Raw genomic sequence first — 21,132 nt, forward strand, 5'->3', positions numbered from 1 at the left:
ATAACTTTGTATTTGCTGCAGCTTGAGTTTATTTTAGTTTTCACCTTGTTCCTCAGCATTATCTGTGTGAACAGAGATCGGTTCCCGGGGAAACATCATGATGCACTGCTGCTGCTGCTGCTGGAGGAGCCACTTGTGATAAGGTTGTGATAACTTTTATATAAGATATTCAAACACAACAGACAAAATAGACAACAAGAAACACAGCAGCAAATGAAGAAACACAACAACAAATCGCTAAACACAATGACATATAAGAGAACAGAACAACATATCACCAAATAAAACTGAAAATGAGAAAACACAGAAATGAAAACACGGATTAACTGTCTGGAAGGAAATGTTGACAAAACAAGTTTTGTATTTTGTTGTGTTTTCATATTTGAGGTGTTATTTATTTATCATTGTCTTGTCATATTTATCATTGTTTTTTGCTATTTCTTATTTGCCGTTGTGTTTTCGTATTGGTCATTGTGTTTTGTGAATTTTAGTCTGTATCTGACAGACTGTATATAAAAGGTCACTTGATGTACTGTTCCCTTCATCATGGCATAGTTAAATCAAGTCTGTCTTTTTAAGAGATCCTGTCTTGATTGACAACACGTTTAGAACATATTTGCATCTCAAGGGTTTTTGGAGTCAGAGTAGGTCTGATCAAGTCATCCACAATTAGTGTAGTGTAGTGTAGAGCAGAAGAAGTGACTTATCCACGTAGTTTCCATTCGCATACTTGGATATTTTCATGGTTTGTGAACATTTTCTCACCTCAGGTCTGAGAATTTTGGATCTACCCCCAAATAGAAATAACTAGAGATTATTTTGTGTCATTTGAAAGGTTTTACAGGACAATTAAATAGTTACATAAAGATGATTGGCAGAAGCAGCTCACAGAGTGTGCCTTGTTCTGCGTCCTCTAATATCTATAGATGATTCATAGTATCAACACATATTCATCAAACTGTTTCTGTAACCACATGGAGATCTATTGATTTTCTCAGAACTACACTGATCTCTCCAAAATGTACATGCTGTATGAGCCAACATCTCCATCTAGTGGCTCTAAAGCAGAACTGCATGTGAGATACAAAGCCGTAACTACTGGTTTTTATGACAGTTCCCAACCAATAAAACTCTTAACATTTAAGAAATAATTTTTTTACCAAAAAAGAAGTATTTAACTATAATAAAAAACCACAGAACAAAACATAGAGCTTTAAATTTTTATAAGACTTATAAAAAAGAAAAAACATAACACAATAACGAAGGCATGTCATACATTGTGTTTTTTCTTTGTTTCTCTGAGGAGTATTTACAAATAGGCTTATGTACAGATAGCAATAACTCAGAAATGGATTAAAAAAAAAAGCTACATATATTCTAGCACAAACAACCAGTTAGCATAATGATAATATATTTGTTATGTACAACGTAACTGGCAAGGCTAGAGCAAGAAGGAACATAAAGATTCTGCAAAAAGTTTTAAATAACTTCAAGTATCTGTCTTGAGGTTTCGTGGAGGTTTTAGTCCAATGAATGCAGATTTCCAGAAACCAAAAAAATCTGGTCGAGCTGCAAACTGTGTAGTGTGGCCGGGAAAAGTACAGGATGAGCTCTAGCCATTGGAAAAGTCGACACAGACGACGAAACAAATGTGGCAACACAGAACGATCACTTCTATGATAAATGCCCACTTATTTTTTAAGAAACTTTGAAACACTACCTGGAGAATATCTTCTCCACATACAAAGTGGTATCCAGCTTATTGGCCTATAACACCTTTTTTTACTTCTCTGAAAAACAAATGTGCAACAGGCAGAAAAAACAACATACAATAGGAAATATGAACACACTGTTCATCTGGGGGAAATGGGGGAAAGGACAAGGACAACAGTTTATAGAGTAAGTTTCTTGGACTTTGTGGTTGAACTAAACATCTTAGGTATTCAACAGTAACTTCACAACATTCTGATGCCATTAAATTTTCTTTGTGATGAAACCCGCAACTCAAAAAAACGGGTTATGTTTCAGTAAATAAAACGAACAAACTTCATTGTAACTGCAAAAGCGTAACTCATTCGTCACCTAGTACCTTGAGGTCCAAATATAATGGAACCACAGTCAGAATAGCAGAGTCAGATGTATGAAAAGAAGAACTAGCTTGTTCGAGGAAAGATTGGGCTATTCTTCTAGGTTAGCATTAGTTAGGCCTATTCTAATCATATAAAGCCACTATTAAGGAAAAGTGTGGCCCAGACTAAGGCCATTTGTCCTGTTGACGTCTCCAAGTGCATGAAACGCTAATGCTACTTCACGACGTTCATATAACAACACTGTAGGGCTCAGTCTCCTCCCTTGTTTACATTTCAGTTTAGTGTCCATCCACTTTGGAAGGAGGAAAAAAAACATTCACAACACAACACAGGCTGCGGGCAGTAGCGTGGTCACTGAAGTACCCAAAGGCATGTCTCAAACGGCACCCATCCACGTGCACTGCTTTTGACCAGACTTGAACTGTAACCCTGAAAACAGGAGCACCCTAAAGACTCTAGTGTCATTTTTAAGACCTTAAAGTAGAGCAGCGGAAATCGGAATTTCTGTTCTTGTTTGGCTGAGAATAAAAATGCCATCAGGAGTCAAATTAGAAACCATGTTTAAAAACACAAACCACGCTACCAGGAGAGTAGAGTGAAATTTATGACCGTCCTCTCAAAATTAGTGCATTTCCTGGGCAGCAGGGTACCATTTGAGAATCTGTTCTGATCAGCTCATCTACCCCCCTCCCTCCCTTCCTCCCTCGCTCAGATGCCCCCTCTCAGCAGACTGTGAGTGGCTGTGGGTCGCTGTCACGCCGCTGGTTCTTCTTCAGCAACTGAATGCGGTTGTGGCAGTAGAACTTTATGGCACGCCAGTCGCGGTGGTTGCTGACCAGTAGGGGGCACTGCTGCAGGCAGCGCTCGCAGTCGGCCTTTGCAGGGACTCGGAGCTCGGTGATGTTTCGGGTCAGGTGCTCCTCGACGGCTGCGCGCTCCGCCTCTGACCAGGGACGCTTTAGGACGCCTCGCTTACCTACAAAGACAGAAGAGATGAACGGAGTTAGAGATCACACATCAGCTTCTGTGACACCACACACCCTGAAAACACACTCACAGTTCTTGAGGATCACACTTGCAAATGAAAATGTTGAAATTAAATAAATATTTTTTCAGAGCCATTTAAGAACTTCTTATCCGCGTTGGTTTTAAAGCTAAAAAAAAGTTAAAGTTAACTTAAATGTATGCTGATAGAGATCAGCTGATGTGATGAAAAGCTCCAGAACAGCAACTAAATGAATATGTCTCTTCAGTTGTTATCAAGGCTAAGAATAAACTTTGAGCCTCAGGGACTCAGAACACACAGGTGAGGGGCACTCACTGAATTCCATCAAACAAAAAACGTTTGACATTTAAATTGCTAGGAAACCGTCTACTGGTGTGTTCAGAACCAAACCATGTATCCAAAGATTCCTATGGTGAGATTACATACAAAGTCAACACAAAGATGCAAACAGACATAGCTTCCAACCTAGTAAGTTGAAAAGTTTTTAAGATTCCAGCTTTCCAGATTCATGTAATATCACTGTGACCTTTGACCACTGAGACATAATCACTTTATCTTTGAGTCCGAGTGACAACTCAATAAAAGTTGAAGAAATTCCCTCAAGAATGAGATATGACATTCAAAAGGCCACCATGACCTTTGACCTTTGACCACCGGAATCTAATCAGTTAATCAGTGAGTCCAGTTGAATTGTACCAGATGTAATGAAATTCCACAGTATTAATATAACACATTCACAGGGACATGCAGTCACCATGACCTTGACCTTTGACCTCCAGGCACCGAAATCAAATAATTATTTTTAATCAATCAATCTCATTATTTGAGTCTGAGTGAAGCATAGATGGAAACAAATAACAAATTAAAACCAAACTTATTAGAAAAGTAAACACCAGTGTCATAAGAAATACCTAAAATGACAGAAACCCTCCTGGAGAAAAATGTATTTGACATGTAATTTGACATTTTCAGTTGGGTCCATGTTCCATCTATTAACATGGAGGAGGCTGGCTTTAAGTTCTATGCTGCAGCCAGCCACCAGGGGGAGATTGACAGGCTTTGGCTTAAGTTTTAGGGAACAGTCAAGTAGTCCATATTTATCAACAACAGTCTATAGAGTAATTATAAGTGACATGTCATTTACTTTATTTGTCTGAGAACAGGTTCTAGAAAGGTACATGTATACAAAAACTTGACAGGTGAGGGAGTTTACAGTTGTCCCTGAGTAAATACTGATGTTAAAGACTTTAACTGGAGTTGTTTATTTACACTTACTCTATTCTTCTTCCTGTGCAGGATACTTTCTAAGATAACAAATAGGAAGCTTACATCCAAGGGATATAAAATAGGCATTTTAGCATAATCGATTTATGGTCATTTTTATAATAATTTAATATAGGTTCTGTAGGTTTTAAATGATATTTTGTGATGGAGAGGTTTTTTTGTTGGGTACTTAAACTTTTAATCTATCTGTGGAGGAAGGCCATCCCTGACTAGCTCAATCAAATCAACCAGATGAAAACCTGGTGCCAAAACACACTGGGGAAATAAAGGAGATTCTTCCAGTCAACTAGACTTGCCAAGTTGTGTTTTTTACAAATTTGCATGATACTCTAACAGAACAAAACAGTCCAACAAATTTCAGACAAGTTGGAATCTTATATTTTGGTCAGTTGCATCACACCAGAATACTCAGGGGTTTGAACTCATAACAATACTTCAACAGGGGACATATTGTGACTTCAAACGGTTTAAAAACTAATTCACACCTTTCATTTGAAGGCAGAATATTTTCCATATATGCTTCATGGATTTGGCAGCCATGGCTACCCCTGACGTTGAGTTTAATGTGCCCTCAGCCCCCTGCTCAGTAAACAAGCAAGCACAACTAGAAATAGAGATTAAGGGGTTTCCTTAGATGTTTAAATGACACTGCTGCAGCACACTTTACTGACTGATGAAGATGTAGGCCACTTACAATCAGATCTAGGTCATTCTCAATCAAGTCACAAGCATTACTCGTTTCATTTATATGCTGTGTATATAGTCATTGAGTTTTTTTTATCTGATTTACAAATTAGAAATTTAAATAATTGTTTCAAAAATATTCACCTTCCAGGGACATATCTTGATTGTTTTTCATTGGAAGCAGAGGATCCTGACTGAGACAGTAACATTTGTATATCAGTCTCCTATCAGCTATCATGACAGAACGAAGTCTTAATATATTCCCTGTTAATAGGGTTTTTTTTGCTAGTAAGTCCTTACTCTTGTTGAGGGTTAAGGACATAGCATCTCGTTAAGCCCGATGAGAGAAATTGTGATTCGTGAATATGGGCAAATTTGATTGAATCTGATAGATATGACATTCCAGACAGGTAAATACTTTTTGAGTTTGTTGTATGTTTGTACATCAGTGTTTATTTCCCACAGATCGACCAGTGAACCTTTCCTGCTGAGACAAACATCTATTTTTTGTGTTTCACCCTCAAATATGGACTCAGAGCAGTAGAACTACCTATGTTATCATAATTTATCTCCTCTATCTACCTTGATGCTAATGTCAGCTTGTATGCACAAACACACACTCAGACGCTCAAGACAACCAAGATTACTCTGCTTATTACTGCTTTTTGGGGCTTTCACACCTACTTTGTTTACTCCAGACTTACATACTTTTCAGTCTTGTTGGAACCAAAATAGCAAGTGTGAACGGTGCCTCAAACCACGTTTCAGACAAACGGACCAAAATTCAATTCAACCAAGAAAGGTGGTCTCATCCCGGATCAAACTGAACCATGACACCACCAGATACCAGTCTACAAACCGTCTACAAACAAATCAATGTCAGTTATAGGTAGACGCAGCCCATGCAATAGGCTTTAGACGGCTCCCTAAAGTGCAATGTGAAACCAAATCGAATTGGATCAAATATAAACAATGTAATAAAACATGAACTTTGGTTTAGAACTTCAGGTGTGAAAACACCCTTTGTCTTAGTTTTTCCTTTTGCTCTTCAGTTGTAAAACCTAAACAAACCTGATGTGAGCTGACCTGAGCCTCTCCTGCGGTTGATAGGTTGGGGCGGAGGAGGCAGAGGGGGTGGCTGGGTGTTCTTGAGCTTCTTTGGTCGTCCCACCCGCCCATTGTTCTTGCCCTTCCTGACATAGAGCAGGGTAGGTGTAGGAGTTGGAGTAGGAGCAGGGGAGGGTACCTCTGGCTTCTCCTTTACCTGCTCCCCATCAGACTCTCCCTCTGAGTATGAGTCTGCAGAGTTCCCTGACATAACTGGACCATGGGAGGGAGGGGTGTTGCCGGGAAAGAGGAGGTAAGTAAGGAGTGGAAAGCAAGAGAAGAACTTCATTAGTCTCATCTGTTACCAATTTACATGTTTCCAATAAAACTCCATTCACACACAAATACACAAACTGGAAGAGAGGTTAATATCCTTCTTCAGCCAGAGTTCGTTTGACACCACAGAGAAAAGGAAGATACAGTTTGCCTTGGATGACAAAAACAAAACATCTGTCCCACTCATTCGTTCAGCTCTTCATCCAACTCACCATCCAGTTCCAGGCAGATGTGGTTCAGGCTCATTCCTCTGAACAGGACTCCATCTCTCTCTCCACAAAGCACGACTCGGCCAACTCTGCCCATCAGGCCTGGGTCTTGGCCAATTCCGGCACAGCTCTGTGTCACATGGTACTCCCTCTCGAGGAAGTGCTCCAGCCTCTCCACAGCGCTGCCTCCTGGCTGCCCAGGCTCCTCTCCTTCACCCAGAAGCAGCAGCTGGGTCAGGATCGCTACCTGGCGGCGAACCCTGGTCTGGGTCAGGGCACGGGGATTGCGGGTACCGCTAGAGCGGGCCAGGCTGCGAAGGAGATCAGTTCCTCGCAGTGGTGTGGCAGGGGAGTGGTAGGGCCTGGCAAACACATACGGGTTTGCCGGGTCGACTCCTACATCTTGCCGTGTCTGCAGTAAAAGCTCCAGACATGGCTCACAGTGAGGGGGGAGGATGAGGGGCTGAACTCGCCCCCGTTTACCCTGAACTCCAACTCTAGGGAGATGAGGAAGCACAAGGCGTTCAAAGGGGGACAGAGAGGCCTCCAGTGGGGTGAGAGCTGGAGGGGCACCAGGTGGGACGGGCACTGGGCACTGGGGAGTGATGCGAGCACGATATTCAGCAATGGACAATTTGGAGACCTCGCACTCACGTCGTCGGTTGTACAGGATTAGGAGAGCCAGACTGGAGTGGCAGAGAAGGCGCCAAGCCTCGGCTGACTGCAGCTGCCGGGACAAGGACAGGAAGGCCGAGTGTTGGAGACGACGAAGGTACAGGACCAGAGAGGACAAGGACGAGAGAAGGGGCAGCAAGTGGTGACGCCCCGACCCACTTAAAAAAGAGAGAGAGTTAACGATTAGTACATTAATTAATTTTAATAGTTTCAATTACCTTTGAAAAACCTCATGAGTTGTTTGTAAGCTCATTATCATATTGTTATCATACCAGCTGGCATGTTACAACAGGTAACTGCAAATTATTTTCATGAATGATTTATCTGATTGTTTTTTTCAATTCACCATTTTGTCTTTAAAGGTGCAGAAAATAGAGAAACTGCCATTATATAATTCCTCTTCAAATTACTTGTTTTGTGTATGACCAACACCAAAACCCACAAGATATTCAGTTTCCTCTATTCTATGACCATTTACCCTATATATAGAGAAGATGACACAACAGGTCCCCAAAGGTGCCCCCTGGTGTCTGGCTGCAGTATAGGTCATAAATCCCACCCCCTGAATGTTAGCAGATGAGATATGGGCCAAACAAAACAAGAATCAAAGAACACTTCAAATGGATTTTCCCCAAAACAGTTTCAATAACTGAAGGTAGCTCTTATCACAATGATTTCTGATGAAATGTTGACTGTTCTGATTTCCAAATGTATGATTGTTATCTCTAGATCTGTTTGATTTTAATTAATTATATGATGCTATAAAAATAGGGTGCGACATATGCAATCGAGAAACAAAGGAAGTACTAATTATACAATTTTATCAAAAACCGGCTCCATATGTTTAACTCACACTCACAATCACATAAATGTGCTCACACAGCAGACAAAAAACCACTTACCTCAGCAAGTCCTTATCTTTATCCTCTGCACCACTCTCATCGTCCACTTCCATCACTCCATTCTCCTCCTCCTCTTCCTCTTCTTCCTCCTCTTCCACTTCTTCCTCCTCTTTTGGTGGCTCCATCTCTTTGGCCAACTTGGTGCCGTAGGACTGCGGATACACCACCTCTACATCGTCCTCCTCTTTGGCCCTCGTTACATCCACAACCTCCACATCTTCTTCATCTTCGTCCTCTTCCTCCTCCACCTGTGGGTCTTTCTTAAACCTCCTCATTGCTCCCTTCCTTGGCTGCATCACAGCCACAGGGGGTGGGCTCCTCTTAAGAACAGACACTGGCACTGCATTCTGTCCTCGTGGAGGAGTCAGCATTGGTGGGGTGGAGGTTCTTCCAGAGGAGGTTGGGGATTGGTTGGCTGCTGTGAGAGTGGGTGGAGACATGGAGAGGTCCTGAACACTACTGTGGGGAAGATCTGAGCTGCGGCTCTGTGCCGCGACCTGTGACGACTTTGAGTGCTGCTGAGTGTGTAAGTGAGTTGTGGTAGGGTTTGTGTTGTGTGCATGCAGGCGGGGCATCTGTGTGTAGCGCTCGACAAGGGCCGAGCACACTTCTGGTTGGTGTGCGTGGTGTTTGTCTAAGTGGCGACCCAGGGAGCGAAAGTGGCGGCCACAGTACTCACAGGTTTGGCGCATGGAGTCTATAGACACTCCTCCTCTAGGGACACTTGTGTTGACGTTGCTTGTGCTGTTGGCACCGAGTGGAGCCGGGGCTTTGAACACAGGCTTAACCGGAGACGAGGAAGACGAGCAGGGTGGGGAGGACTGCGCCGGAGGGTGGGATAAAGAGAGCGGACGGTTGTGATGCGGAACACTGGCAGGCGAGACTGGTGAAGGGCGCCCAGGTGGCATGCGATGGGGGGTCTTTTTCTTTGAAGGGATGCCGCGCCGTTTCTTGCGGCGACGTAGTGCACGCCCACGAGGACTGGCGTTGTCCTCATCCCCAGCATCTGAGTCACTGGCATCAGAGTGGGATATGGGGGAGGAGGAGGGGGATAGGGACCAAGAGGGGGTGACATAGTCCTGCTGCTGCTGTTGTTGGCGCTGCTGAGCTGACAGAGAGAGGGGCTCATCCTCCTGGAAGTGATGGAGAAAAGATCATTAATTGCCGTTACATAACTTTGGGTTAACCAGTGGCTGGAGATAATATGAAAATGTAGCAAAAATATACCTAATCAACCTTTCACTCTTAACTTTCTTTTTCTTTTCTTACTCTCTACCTCTATCACCACAGCCAGGTGTTGCCATATAACTTCCTGCTATGAGTCTCTGCAGAGACATGTAATTGCAACTTTATAACATACTATAGCAGTGGCTGCAATACTTTTGGTTTAAGTGGTGCACTACTGCAAAATATATATATAAAATATATATATAACAGAAACGCTACTGATTGTAGTCCCTCTAAGTAATATTTGTCTTTATGCTAATAATTGGCACTTACTATTAATAATAATTTCTTTATTTTGATCTAAGAAAACTTGGGACTACTAGAAAAGTTAATAAGCTAATAATTAAGGGGAATACTTTAGGATAGTATGAATTTTTGATTTCTACAACACTGGGTTTAAGATTAAATTTGGTTGACAAGTGGTATCTTTCTCTCTTACCTTTTTGATATTGTTGTTATTCTCAGTGTCAGAGTTACACTCGCGTTGCACTGGAGACACAGTACCACGGAAACCCTGCAGGACACAGAGCAGTCGCATTACAACATCCGGCACAATGCCTCTTCATGTTTGCCATCACAATCAGCCAAGCCATCACTCAGAAAGCGGGAGGACAACCCACCATGGTTTGTCGTGAGGAAACAGAGGTTTATTAGGACTCAAAATCTCACGCCGGTCTCACGCTAACACGCCAAACAAAAGCAGAAAAAGAGATATTGCTTTCTAACTTTGTCAACAAGTCATCAGTTAGAAATGGGGGGGGGGTCTATCAGGCTGGAATACGATGACTAGAACAAATCAATCTGCCAATAATATGTTTTAGAGGAAGTATACACAACCCTGGTCCTACATAAACCACTGATGTCAATTTGACCAATTTTGTCAATTCAATTTCTGTGAACAGATTCTGGTTTCTTAATCTTTTTGAGTAAAATGATCTGATCTAATGAGATCCATTTAAAGAACAGATGTCATGTTATAACCATGGTTACTGTTGCTAAAGCACTATAGGTAGAGAGAGCGAGAGAGAGAGACAGTGAGAGAGAGAGAGCGAGAGAGAGAGACAGAGAGAAAGAGAGAGAGAGAGAGAGAGAGAGAGAGAGAGACCTGGAGCTGAGCCATCACCATGGTAACCCCATGCCTTGCTTAGCTGTGTTTTTGTAGTGTGTGTGTGTGTGTGTGTGTGTGTGTGTAAGAGAGACAGACTGTGTGTGTGTGTGTGTGTGTGTGAGAGAGAGAGAGACAAACTGTGTGTGTGTGTGTTTGTGTGTGATGCTGATCAGCACTGTGAATACACATATGGTTGCCTTAAAATTAAGGATTAATATCATTTATTTGCCATGTAGGTTTTGTTCAGGTAAGAGAAATTAATCCAGAAAATGTAACATTTGACAGTGTATAAATGAATACTAGGCACTGACCAGGTTCTCTCCCCATTCGGTCAAACTGTAGTCCACAGTGATCTCCTCCCCCTTGGTGATGTCTCGGATGGCAATAACGACCAGCCGCACCTGGCTGCCACAGTGGACCTCTCGGATGCGGCAGTTAGGGGAGGGAGGGAAGGAGCTAGCCGTTGGGGCCGGAGCAGAGGCTGTTGGAGCTGCCGGAGCAGTGGACGCGGGAGTCAGAGACAGGGCCTGAGCCGAGGCTGCTGTGGCGGGAGCAGGAGCAGGGAGCGGTGTTGGGGTTGGGGCGGTGGAAGCTGGTGTGGAGGCCGAGCAGGAGCTGATCTTGGATCCAGTGGAGTCTCTGTCATGAGCCAGCTCCGCTGGACCACTGGGAGGTGAACAGGGTTCAGGATTCATCAGACAACATGTGCTGTTGGTTTATTTCCATTCTATTTCCAATATATTTTACTTTTTTAAGCTTGGACAAAAAATTCTTTACTTTGGCCTCTGGGTAATTCTGATAGGGATTTTGACAATTTTCTGAGATGTAACTGAGGAAGGATTGATTACTGAAAGTAACTGGCAATAGATTGCTCTACTGGACATTTTTCAATTACCTTGAACATTAGTGGTAATTGGAATCATAATGTTTTCTCTTTGTAGTTTCACTCTTGTAGTCACATGATCTATATATTGCTGTAGGGATCTGCTGTGCCCGAATGCATATAAACAGACAACATACTCACACTCATACAGACTCATGCCAGTATTTCAGGGCAATGATCTCAATCCTAGTCCTGATTCACTGGAAAGACAACTGCATTCTCACAGCAGCTAGGATATATATCACTCTTATCATGTAGCTAAAAGAAAAAAACCTTAGGTCTGGTGAATCCTGAGGACCAGGTGTCAGAGGTGATGCTCTCAGACAAAGCTGTCCTTGACTAAAAATCAAACAATCACTCATCAAACTGAGCAGAAGAAGCAGCTTTTAAACAGACCTCTGATAACTATTTACATATAACTATTTCTGATTTACTATTTTTTCACCTGCACACACACACACACACACACACACACACACACACACACACACAAAACCAATATAAAACTACATGTCTACTCACCAGTTGTGGGGCACAGGCTCTGTGTTGTAGAAAGGTCCATCCAGTGTTGGCCGTTTATTCTCTGCTGCTTCCTTACGATCACCTGAGAGCACAGGAACAGTCAGTTTAAAAGGATTACATAGAAGTGTGCATGCACACACACACAGGTCATCACCCAATCTCCTGAAGCACATACACAGGTGCACATCACAGCACATATGTAAGGAAGCACACACATACAGTACACTCTCTCTCTCACACACACACACACACACAAAAACACGTATGCACAGAAGTAGGTCACACTTACTTGTACATGCTCCACCCCCATAACAATCTCACACACACACACACACACACACACACACACACACACACACACACACACACATACACACACTCACAGTTGATGGCAGTAAGAATATGCTGTGCAGATATAACACACAAACACACACCTGGGCTGAAGCTGTGTTCAGGCACGCTCTCCTCCTCCGTGTGTGTAACAAAGACTTTCACAGGTGTCCCTTTCCGTTTCCTTCCGCAGCCACGTCTGGAAAAAATACACACACGCAATTACCATTTAATCAAAAGGTCAGTTGACCAAACCTCACATCAGTCAGGTCAGAGAGTGATCAATAAGCTGATGGCCAGCTAATGGATCAATGCAAACTGAGTTTAACCTTCACATATAAGCAAACAAAATATTAAGAAATTTAAAAAAACACAGCGACAAAGACACGGCAGTGAGACATTGAATATCTTAAATGCTCTTTACTGTCTATAGCTGAAGCATGAGTTAAGTCCATTGAATGGTTTTACATTTTAGTCTAAATGAAAACACGTATTTTTGTGCTGTCTTTCCTTACTACTCATCAGATTCAGAAATTAAATCAAACCCAGCATTAAAGTCAGAATGCTCAAAAAACTGCCCAAGAAGGTTTATTTGGTGGCTACAAACCACCCCAGTGGTTCGAAGTACCCTCTTCATTTTAGTGAACTGTCAAACTTTAATTTGTGTGAATGGGAATATTGTCCCGTTTGTACGCCATAGATTTCTACAGTAAATGTATAACCCTTAAAAAAATGTAAGTCATTATTTCACTTTTTTTTTCACTATTTCACTATTTCAAATTATCTGTGTACACCGCTAGACACACACACTAACAAAAACTGTCTGAATGAAAACAAAAAAACCATAACTATATGAATGGAACTGGGTATCATTTGAATGTTTGACACTGGTGCTGATAAGATAAGGAGACCAAAACATTTTTTTACTCTTCAATTCGTTGGCTGGAGGAATACAAACGTCTTTCTACAAAACTGGTAAAGTTAAATCAGAAACCTTCTGATGGAAGAAAAGTAGCGTACAGTACAAACCATCACCAGGCATTCAACGGCAGCTTTCGGCACTTGACAGGTTAATATTCTCAATGCAACAGACACACACAACAGACAAGTGGAGTAGTTGTGTGAGTAGAGTAATGTTGCTTATTGAAAACTTCCGTGTGAACAGTTTCATCACTTAAAGATTCAAGGAGTAGACGCACAACAAACTAAATCTGTCTTCCACATTATTGAGACAGATCAACACTGAATCTATTTTGTTATGATTGTGTAAAAAGTCTTTATAATAACCACACTGACCATAGAACAATTCTGCAGTTTAGTTAGCGTTACTAGCCGAGTGCTTTGACCCCTGGATCACCACTACAGGAGTGTGCCATTACCCCGGAGAGCACAAACACAGCCACCTGTGTGAGCCTAGAATGGCTAGCAAGCATGATTATCTTCTTCAGACTAAATCCATGCTAAAACCACCACGCTCAGAATGAGCCACACGGATCCTGCCTCTGCCGATTCTGGGCTCGTTCTGCTACCACAGATCTCAATATTGTTTTCGTCAGTCTATTTTTTACTCACATGACATTGGAGGCTCTTAAAACTAGGCCATAGGAAGATCGTGCTTTGGATTTTGAAGTGTTCATTACTGTCTGTGTGGTGTGGTTGTGTGTGTGTGTCTGTGTGTATGTGGATGTGTGTGTGTGTCTGTGTGTGTGTGTGTGTGTGTGTGTGTGTGTGTGTGTGTGTGTGTGTGTGTGTCTGTGTGTACGTGTGTGTGTGTGCTTGCATGCATGCAGACAAGAGAAAGAACCAAAGAGGAGAAGAAAAAAAGGAAGGAAAAGAGGAGAAATAAAGTGAAGCAGCAGAAAACAGACAGAGCGAGAAAAATTGGAAAAAGAAAAGACAGACAGAGAGAAAACAGAATGAGCGAAGGGGGAGATACTCATTCAGCAGAGATATCCACCAGACCCACTGTCTTTGTATTGATCTACTCCAATCCCATCTGGACTAGTGATACCAAGCACGCATGTTTGTGTGTTTAAACAAGTGTGCACAAAGAGTGTGCACCTGCATTTATGCTCACATGTGTACACATTTTTTCTATTCCTCACGAGACGCTTTTCTCCTGTTCTGACCAAAAAAACCTTGACTTTGAGAATGTAATCCAACATGATGATCACTGAGAAACTGTGATAAAGCTCAAGTATTCAAATAATCAGTAACGTGTGAGAAAATGTCTACTTCAAAAAAAATGTCATCAGCACTGACAACGAAGACTTAAATCAAACTGTTTATCACAATCTGTAAAAATCACAAGACTACACAACAAAGAGCTCAACAGCCACGATAACACACTGATTATCCACAGCGGCCAACATCTTCAACACACTTGTGTCTCCATGCACTGTTGTTACTGATGAGTATTCTGGACTATAGTGTAAAATAAAAATCTGCTGTTCAGTAGCTCTTATGTAGCCACAATTCAAAGACAAACATAAGCTGCTTTCAGAAATACACTTAACTCCAGATATTTTTCTGACATCTGAGGAGCTGTAAGAAACTCCTGAGAATGTCCGAGTGAGCCCATGTGAGAATACAGCAGGATATTGTCCAAAGAATTTATCGTTAGCGTGTTCATATTATTTGCTGATGAAAATGTCAACTTAAAAAGACAATGGAAGAACTGACGCCAGGTTTGATGTGCTGTAAACAAAAACATGATTTCCACCGCAGAATTTACACGTTACATCCTCCCTCCTCCCTGAACAGATTTACCTGCGTTGTTCAAGTATGAAAGTTTGGACAGTGACCAGACTTTCATACATGAACAACGCAGGACAATTTTTTGAACATTTTAGTTAATGCCTGATAACATCTATGTCGACAACTGAGCAAACTCTCTCTGCTGGGAATGTGAAAAGCAGGTGAAAGCTCTTGTAGCTTTCATGTAAAGTATTGTTAAATCATTTATTTTGTGAAGCTATAACATGAAGTGGTCATATCATCACAAAACAGTTCCAGTGATGTTGAATTCTTTAATACAAATCACGAGGTTCAATTGTCTGCCACAGTTGTTCACACTTACATACATTACACAGACAGGCTGAACCAACCGTCCTAGGCTGCACTCCCTCTCCACAGGTCACAGACTTTTCCCAGAAAAACATAGTTTTCCTCAGAGTTTATATTTTGCTGGATTATTTTGGGTTTTCTGAGCGAGTGTGTGTCTGTGTGTGTTCAGTTCTGGTTCAGTGAGTTTCTGAGCACTTTGTTGTCAACCAAATCTGTCTCACCTCCGCTCCCTCAGTGAGCTGACCCTCAATCTCTCCCTCCATTTCTGTCACATTTTGTCTCACCCTCCAGATCGATTCTCTCATTCTTCTCTCCCTTCTTCCAGCACTCACACACTCACACACACACACACACACACACACACAGCCCCCTCCCTGCCAACCCACATGTATGCACAAATACACAAACAAGTCCATACTCAAGACTCACATATGCGTGAGCAGACATACAGACACACACAGCGCTCACACACACACACACACACACACACACACACACCCCTCCCCCCTCTGGCCCACATGCATTCACAAACACACACAGTCACGCAAACAGCCACACACACACAAGCACGCCCACATGCACACACACACACACACACACACACACACACACACACACCCCTCCCTCTCAGGCTTACAGGCATGCAAACACACTCAACCACACACACACACACACACACACACACAGAGAGACAAACACACACACAAACACAGAGTACACACAAATATCCTCTCTCTAGCCAAGCTCACATGCACGCACACACACACCCCTCCCCCTCTCTCTAAAGCTCACATGCGCACATACACACATAGGAAAGCTCACTCAAGCGCACACACACACTCTCTTTCTCTCTCTCTCTCTCTTTTCCCTGTGCTCAGTTTCTTTCTGCCTCTCTCTCTCAAATAACCAAACCCACAGTCTCATGTTCCATGTCTGACACACACACACACTTTTCCTCTCTGACACACACACACACACACACACACACAAAAGAAAAGCAAGCGCACATACAATCTGCACATTACAGATTCTCAGAGTCATGCATATCTGCTACAACATATTCTCTCCTCACACACACACAAACACACACACACATGTTCCATACAACACATTCACTTCTTGATTCTTTCTGACACAGACAAACAAATATTAAGTGTGCTTACAGATACAAACACACAACCTCCTGTCACGCAAATGTTTCAAGTGCTCACTCCACATATGTATGGATCACACACAAACACCATTAACACACGGCACACACATGTACAAACTCACTCATAGGACTCTCATACACTCCATCCTTTTCTCTCTCTCACTCTCTCTCTCTCTCCCTCCACAACACACACACATATGTGCAAAAACCCACACACACAAACACACACAGAATCCTCAATAATAAAACAGATAGAAACACACACCATCCTCAACCCCCCCTTCTCACATTTACCATACCACCCACACACACAGTGCACATACATTTCTTTGGAGCATTCGTACACACAAACACAAACAGACACACGCACACAAACACACACTTACACACAAACTGTCCTTTCCTCTTTCATAAACAAAGTAGATGCATAAACACTCTCTCCTTCCCTCTGCATGACACACACAAACACACTGCCCTTGTCTAGGAGCCACACAAACACACACACACACACACACACACACACACACACACACACAAACCTTGTGTCTGTCTCCCCCTTGACACACACCCCTCCCTTTCTTACTGACTGCAGAACAAACACACACACACACACACACACACAGACACACACAGACACACACACACAGAGAAACAGACAGGCATACACACCTCTCCTTCCTGAACAAATATGCACACACACAAACACACAGACACACACACACAGCATATGCACTAGCTACCAAGCCTTCTTTTTCAGTTTCCAAGTCACACGCACACACACTCACCCTCCCCTTCTGTTTCAAAAGCTTGCACACACGCAAGTGTATACGCATGCACGCGTGCATACACACACACACACATCCTCACCCTCTGTCACACACCCTCCCTTCTCTTTTCCTCTCTCTCCTTCTCTTAAACACATACACACACTCACTCACTCACTCACTCTGTGCACTCTCTCTCTCTCTCTGCAACACACACCCTCCATCTTCTCTTGCTCTCTCTTCTCTTTGAGACACACACACACTCTGCTACTCACTCAGAAGCACAAAAAACCTCCCCATCACTGTTCGTCTCACACACAACTCTCAGTTTCTTAAAGACGGACACACGCTTTCCTTCACCACTTTCTGCATTGTTTCTACAGAACCATCTCCCACACCTCAAGAAATGATGTGTTCACTTTTAGAACAACACACACACATACAAAATTAATACAATGCAAACCATCACACACACTCCACACTATCTTTACCAATCACACTTGTTATTATTATTATCCTTACAAAAACACACACTGAAACCCACACACTTCTTGGTTACACATAAACACGATCCTTCATGCTCACAGACACATCTCCCATCTCTCTCTCTATCTCTCTCTCAAACACACACACACATACACACACACAAACAAACACTCATTCCCTCCCCCACTCTCCTAACACACACATATGCGCAAACACACTCTCCCCTCCCCTTCCCTGTGCCTCGAACACACTTCCCTTCTATCTCCATGTCCCACATATACACATACACGAATACACACATACACACACACACTTTTTATATGCTCCTTCTCACGTACACACACATACACACATGTCCTTCACAGTCTCTCACAATCCTTTCTCTCTATCTGTCTGTATCTATTCTGCCACACAGTAAACACACCTTTATACCCCACTCTTACCACACACACAATTAGTTTCTCTTTTTCACCCTCTCACTTGTACATTTGCACACACACACGCACACACACACACTTACAGACACAGTTACAGTCATGGATGCGTGCAACACTCTCTGAAAAACACATTTTCTCTTCTCTCTCAAACACACCCTGTCTTCCCCCCACACACACACACACACACACACACACACACACACACACACACACACACACACTCTTTCTCATTCTCTCACACACACCAACTCACTCACTCACTCACTCAATACTAACCACACACACACACACACACACACACACACACACACACACACACACACACACACACACTCTTCTTTGTCACACACTCCTTACACACTGTGCTCCCCCTCCCTCTCCCCATCTCTCTCACACACACACACACACACACACACACACACACACACAGTGTCTGTCTCTGTCACGCACACACTCTCTCCCCCTCCCATCCCTCAAACACACTCCCTCCTCCTTCCTCTGCTCTAGCACACACACACACACACAGAATTGCACACACACACACACAAATCCACACAGAAATGTGCACACACACACACACAGAAATGTGCACACACACAGAATCACACGTACACACGCACACCCACACAAGAACACATTCACTCACTCACACACACACCCCACTCCCCCTCACACACACCACTCCTCCTCCCTCCCTCTCTCTCTCACTCACACACACCATTCCTCCTCCCTCTCTCACACACACACACACACACACCACTCCTCCTCCCTCCCTCCCTCTCTCTCACACACACACACACACACACACACACAGACAGATCTGCTCCTTTCTCTCTCACGCTCTCTCCCCCTCCCTGTGTGTGTGTGCCTTTCTCTCACACAACGACACACGAGCGCGAGCGCGCAATTACAGACACGCGCGCGCGCGCACACACACACTCACACACACACACACACACACACTGAGGCATATTACTTTCAACATTATTGTAACTTTGGGAAACTGAACAGATGCCTTATAAGTTATGTTTGTAGAACTTTTGTTATTCACTGATACAACAGATTCACAGTGAACTCCATCTTCTCTGAGTCATGTGAAAAAGTATCGATTCCAGCCACACGACGTTTTTCTTCCTGAAAACATTTGGTGTATTTCTTCAAATGTCCTTTACCCTGTCAATCAAAACACACGTTCAGCGGTCGAACACAACGTCACACACACAAATATATACGAATACGCGCGCTCACAAGTACACACCGCGAACTCGCGCACGCGGGCATACACCTCTCCGGCAGCGGAATTAACGTAAAGACAAAAAAAAACAAGCAGTCACGAGACGAAGCAGCGACTTTGTCACATCGTTCATCTCACGCGGACTTTTCACTCTGTCACCAACATGTCAGAAAACGCACAGTTACAACTTTAGCTCCATCAAAAAACACCCTCATGCGCGCACACACCCACCCGAGCCTGGCTGTCACCGGAGGAAAACACACTTTCACAGTACAGATACACGGTGGTGCTTCATTGACTGTCTCACCCTCGCAGCGGCGGTGCCGGTTTGACTCCCTCCCCGTCGCTGTCCAGCCTGTGCGGGTCCCGGTAGTCGAAGAGCGAGCGTACGGTCTCCGCCATGTTCACGCCAGCGTCTGTTGATGTTCCGCCGCCGCAGCGTTCAGCCTCTCGCTCCGCTCTCCAGCCGCTCGACTGGCGCACACCAAGGTTATTCCAGCCGCTCCCACCGCGCCGCAGCGGAGGGGTGCGCCGAGTACACCACGGGCGGTAAAACAGTCCGCAGTGCTCGCTGCAGGGTCTTCTCAGTCAGATAAAAGTCAAAGCGACGTGTTGTCTAAAAACATCGCGTTTGAATGAAGCCGCTGTGACATCCGGGCTGAGGGTCACTTTTGATTCAAAGTGATGGCGGCGGCCGCCCCTGCAGAGAAATGGACGCGCTCACCAAGCAGATGAAAAAAGTAGACCGTCTCCTAGAAGAGTGATCAGCTCGCGCAGACAAGAAATTAATGAAATAAAAATGGAGGCAAAGAAAAGCAGTAACGTGAAGTTTGTCTTCTAACCAGAGGAACACGAAGATGGGTTCTCTGTTTCTTTGAACACGTTAATTCAAACATGAATATATACATGACCTCACTGTATCAACAGGTTGACGCTATACCACACTGACACGTGCTGGCTGTGCACATCAATACGTGATTCCTTCTGTTTTCACTGTTGTTTCTCCTCTTAAGAAGAAATCTTAATCAACTGGCACTAGCAGCATGTCATAATGAGAGATGGTCGTCTGTCAATCTGTTGATTAATCCATTTGATCATCTGGTCATTAAAATGACCTTTTTGCCAGATTTCAAAATGAGATCATTGTGAAATAGCATTTGATATATTAAAGACAATGGCAAGTTACAACCTGTGCTTTGATACACTTTTGTCACCAAATTGGCACCTGTCGAATTTATTTATGTCTAATATTTTATCATTCAGTGACGCACATGAGATCATTTATTATTACGAAGTATTCAAATGTTATCAACATTGACCTTTGAATAATTGGCAAAGCAATGTTGTAAGAATATATCGGCTTATATATATTTATTTTAAAAATACTGTGATTTTTAAGATGACCTTATAAAACCCTGATTTAAAAAATATATTATTAAATAATTCTATTGTTTTGTGAAATATTATAATTTGTAAGAAAATCCTTGAGACTGTGTGGAAAACTTGGTCTAGTTTGGTTTGTAAAAAAAATACACATAGACAGTGCATTACATTGTAATGTGCTAGGGGGTGGCTAATTAAATTGTAATCATTGAGAAAAGTAGACTAACACTGATTCTGCACTTTCTTTCTTCTTCTTTTTTAAAACTTATTCTATTTTTGCAAGCTTCGTGATTTCTGGACTAAATT

At 42.9% G+C, this 21,132-nt stretch overlaps 1 protein-coding gene across 2 annotated transcripts; it reads right to left on the reverse strand.

Moving 5' to 3' along the window:
- Positions 1-1,206: 1,206 nt before the first annotated feature.
- Positions 1,207-20,067, reverse strand: LOC109637752 (uncharacterized). 2 transcript variants are annotated; one of them, XM_069530224.1, is made up of 9 exons: positions 19,751-20,067; positions 12,408-12,502; positions 11,974-12,055; positions 10,880-11,234; positions 9,900-9,974; positions 8,234-9,366; positions 6,660-7,489; positions 6,136-6,384; positions 1,207-3,066 (listed from the first exon to the last, which is right to left on the reverse strand). In XM_069530224.1, the coding sequence occupies exons 1-9, from the start codon at positions 19,843-19,845 to the stop codon at positions 2,813-2,815; spliced, it is 3,168 nt and encodes a 1,055-aa protein (XP_069386325.1). In that variant the 5' UTR covers positions 19,846-20,067; the 3' UTR covers positions 1,207-2,812. The 2 variants fall into 2 exon arrangements, with proteins under 2 accessions (XP_069386325.1, XP_069386326.1); XM_069530225.1 differs by having other exon boundaries at positions 6,151-6,384; positions 19,751-19,945.
- Positions 20,068-21,132: the final 1,065 nt, after the last annotated feature.

Source organism: Paralichthys olivaceus, chromosome 8 (assembly GCF_024713975.1).
Source record: "Paralichthys olivaceus isolate ysfri-2021 chromosome 8, ASM2471397v2, whole genome shotgun sequence".
NCBI classification, from domain to species: Eukaryota; Metazoa; Chordata; class Actinopteri; order Pleuronectiformes; family Paralichthyidae; genus Paralichthys; species Paralichthys olivaceus.

What these genes read in the sequence shown, in the direction of transcription:
- LOC109637752 (XM_069530224.1), bottom strand. Translation starts at nt 19,845, where the DNA reads ATGGCGGAGACCGTACGCTCGCTCTTCGACTACCGGGACCCGCACAGG. An exon ending in ATAACAACAATATCAAAAAG is followed by an intron (nt 9,367 to 9,899) that starts GTAAGAGAGAAA and finishes CATCACTTCCAG; the next exon opens with GAGGATGAGCCCCTCTCTCT. An exon ending in CTCAGGTCAGCTCACATCAG is followed by an intron (nt 3,067 to 6,135) that starts GTTTGTTTAGGT and finishes CTGTCTTTGTAG; the next exon opens with GTAAGCGAGGCGTCCTAAAG.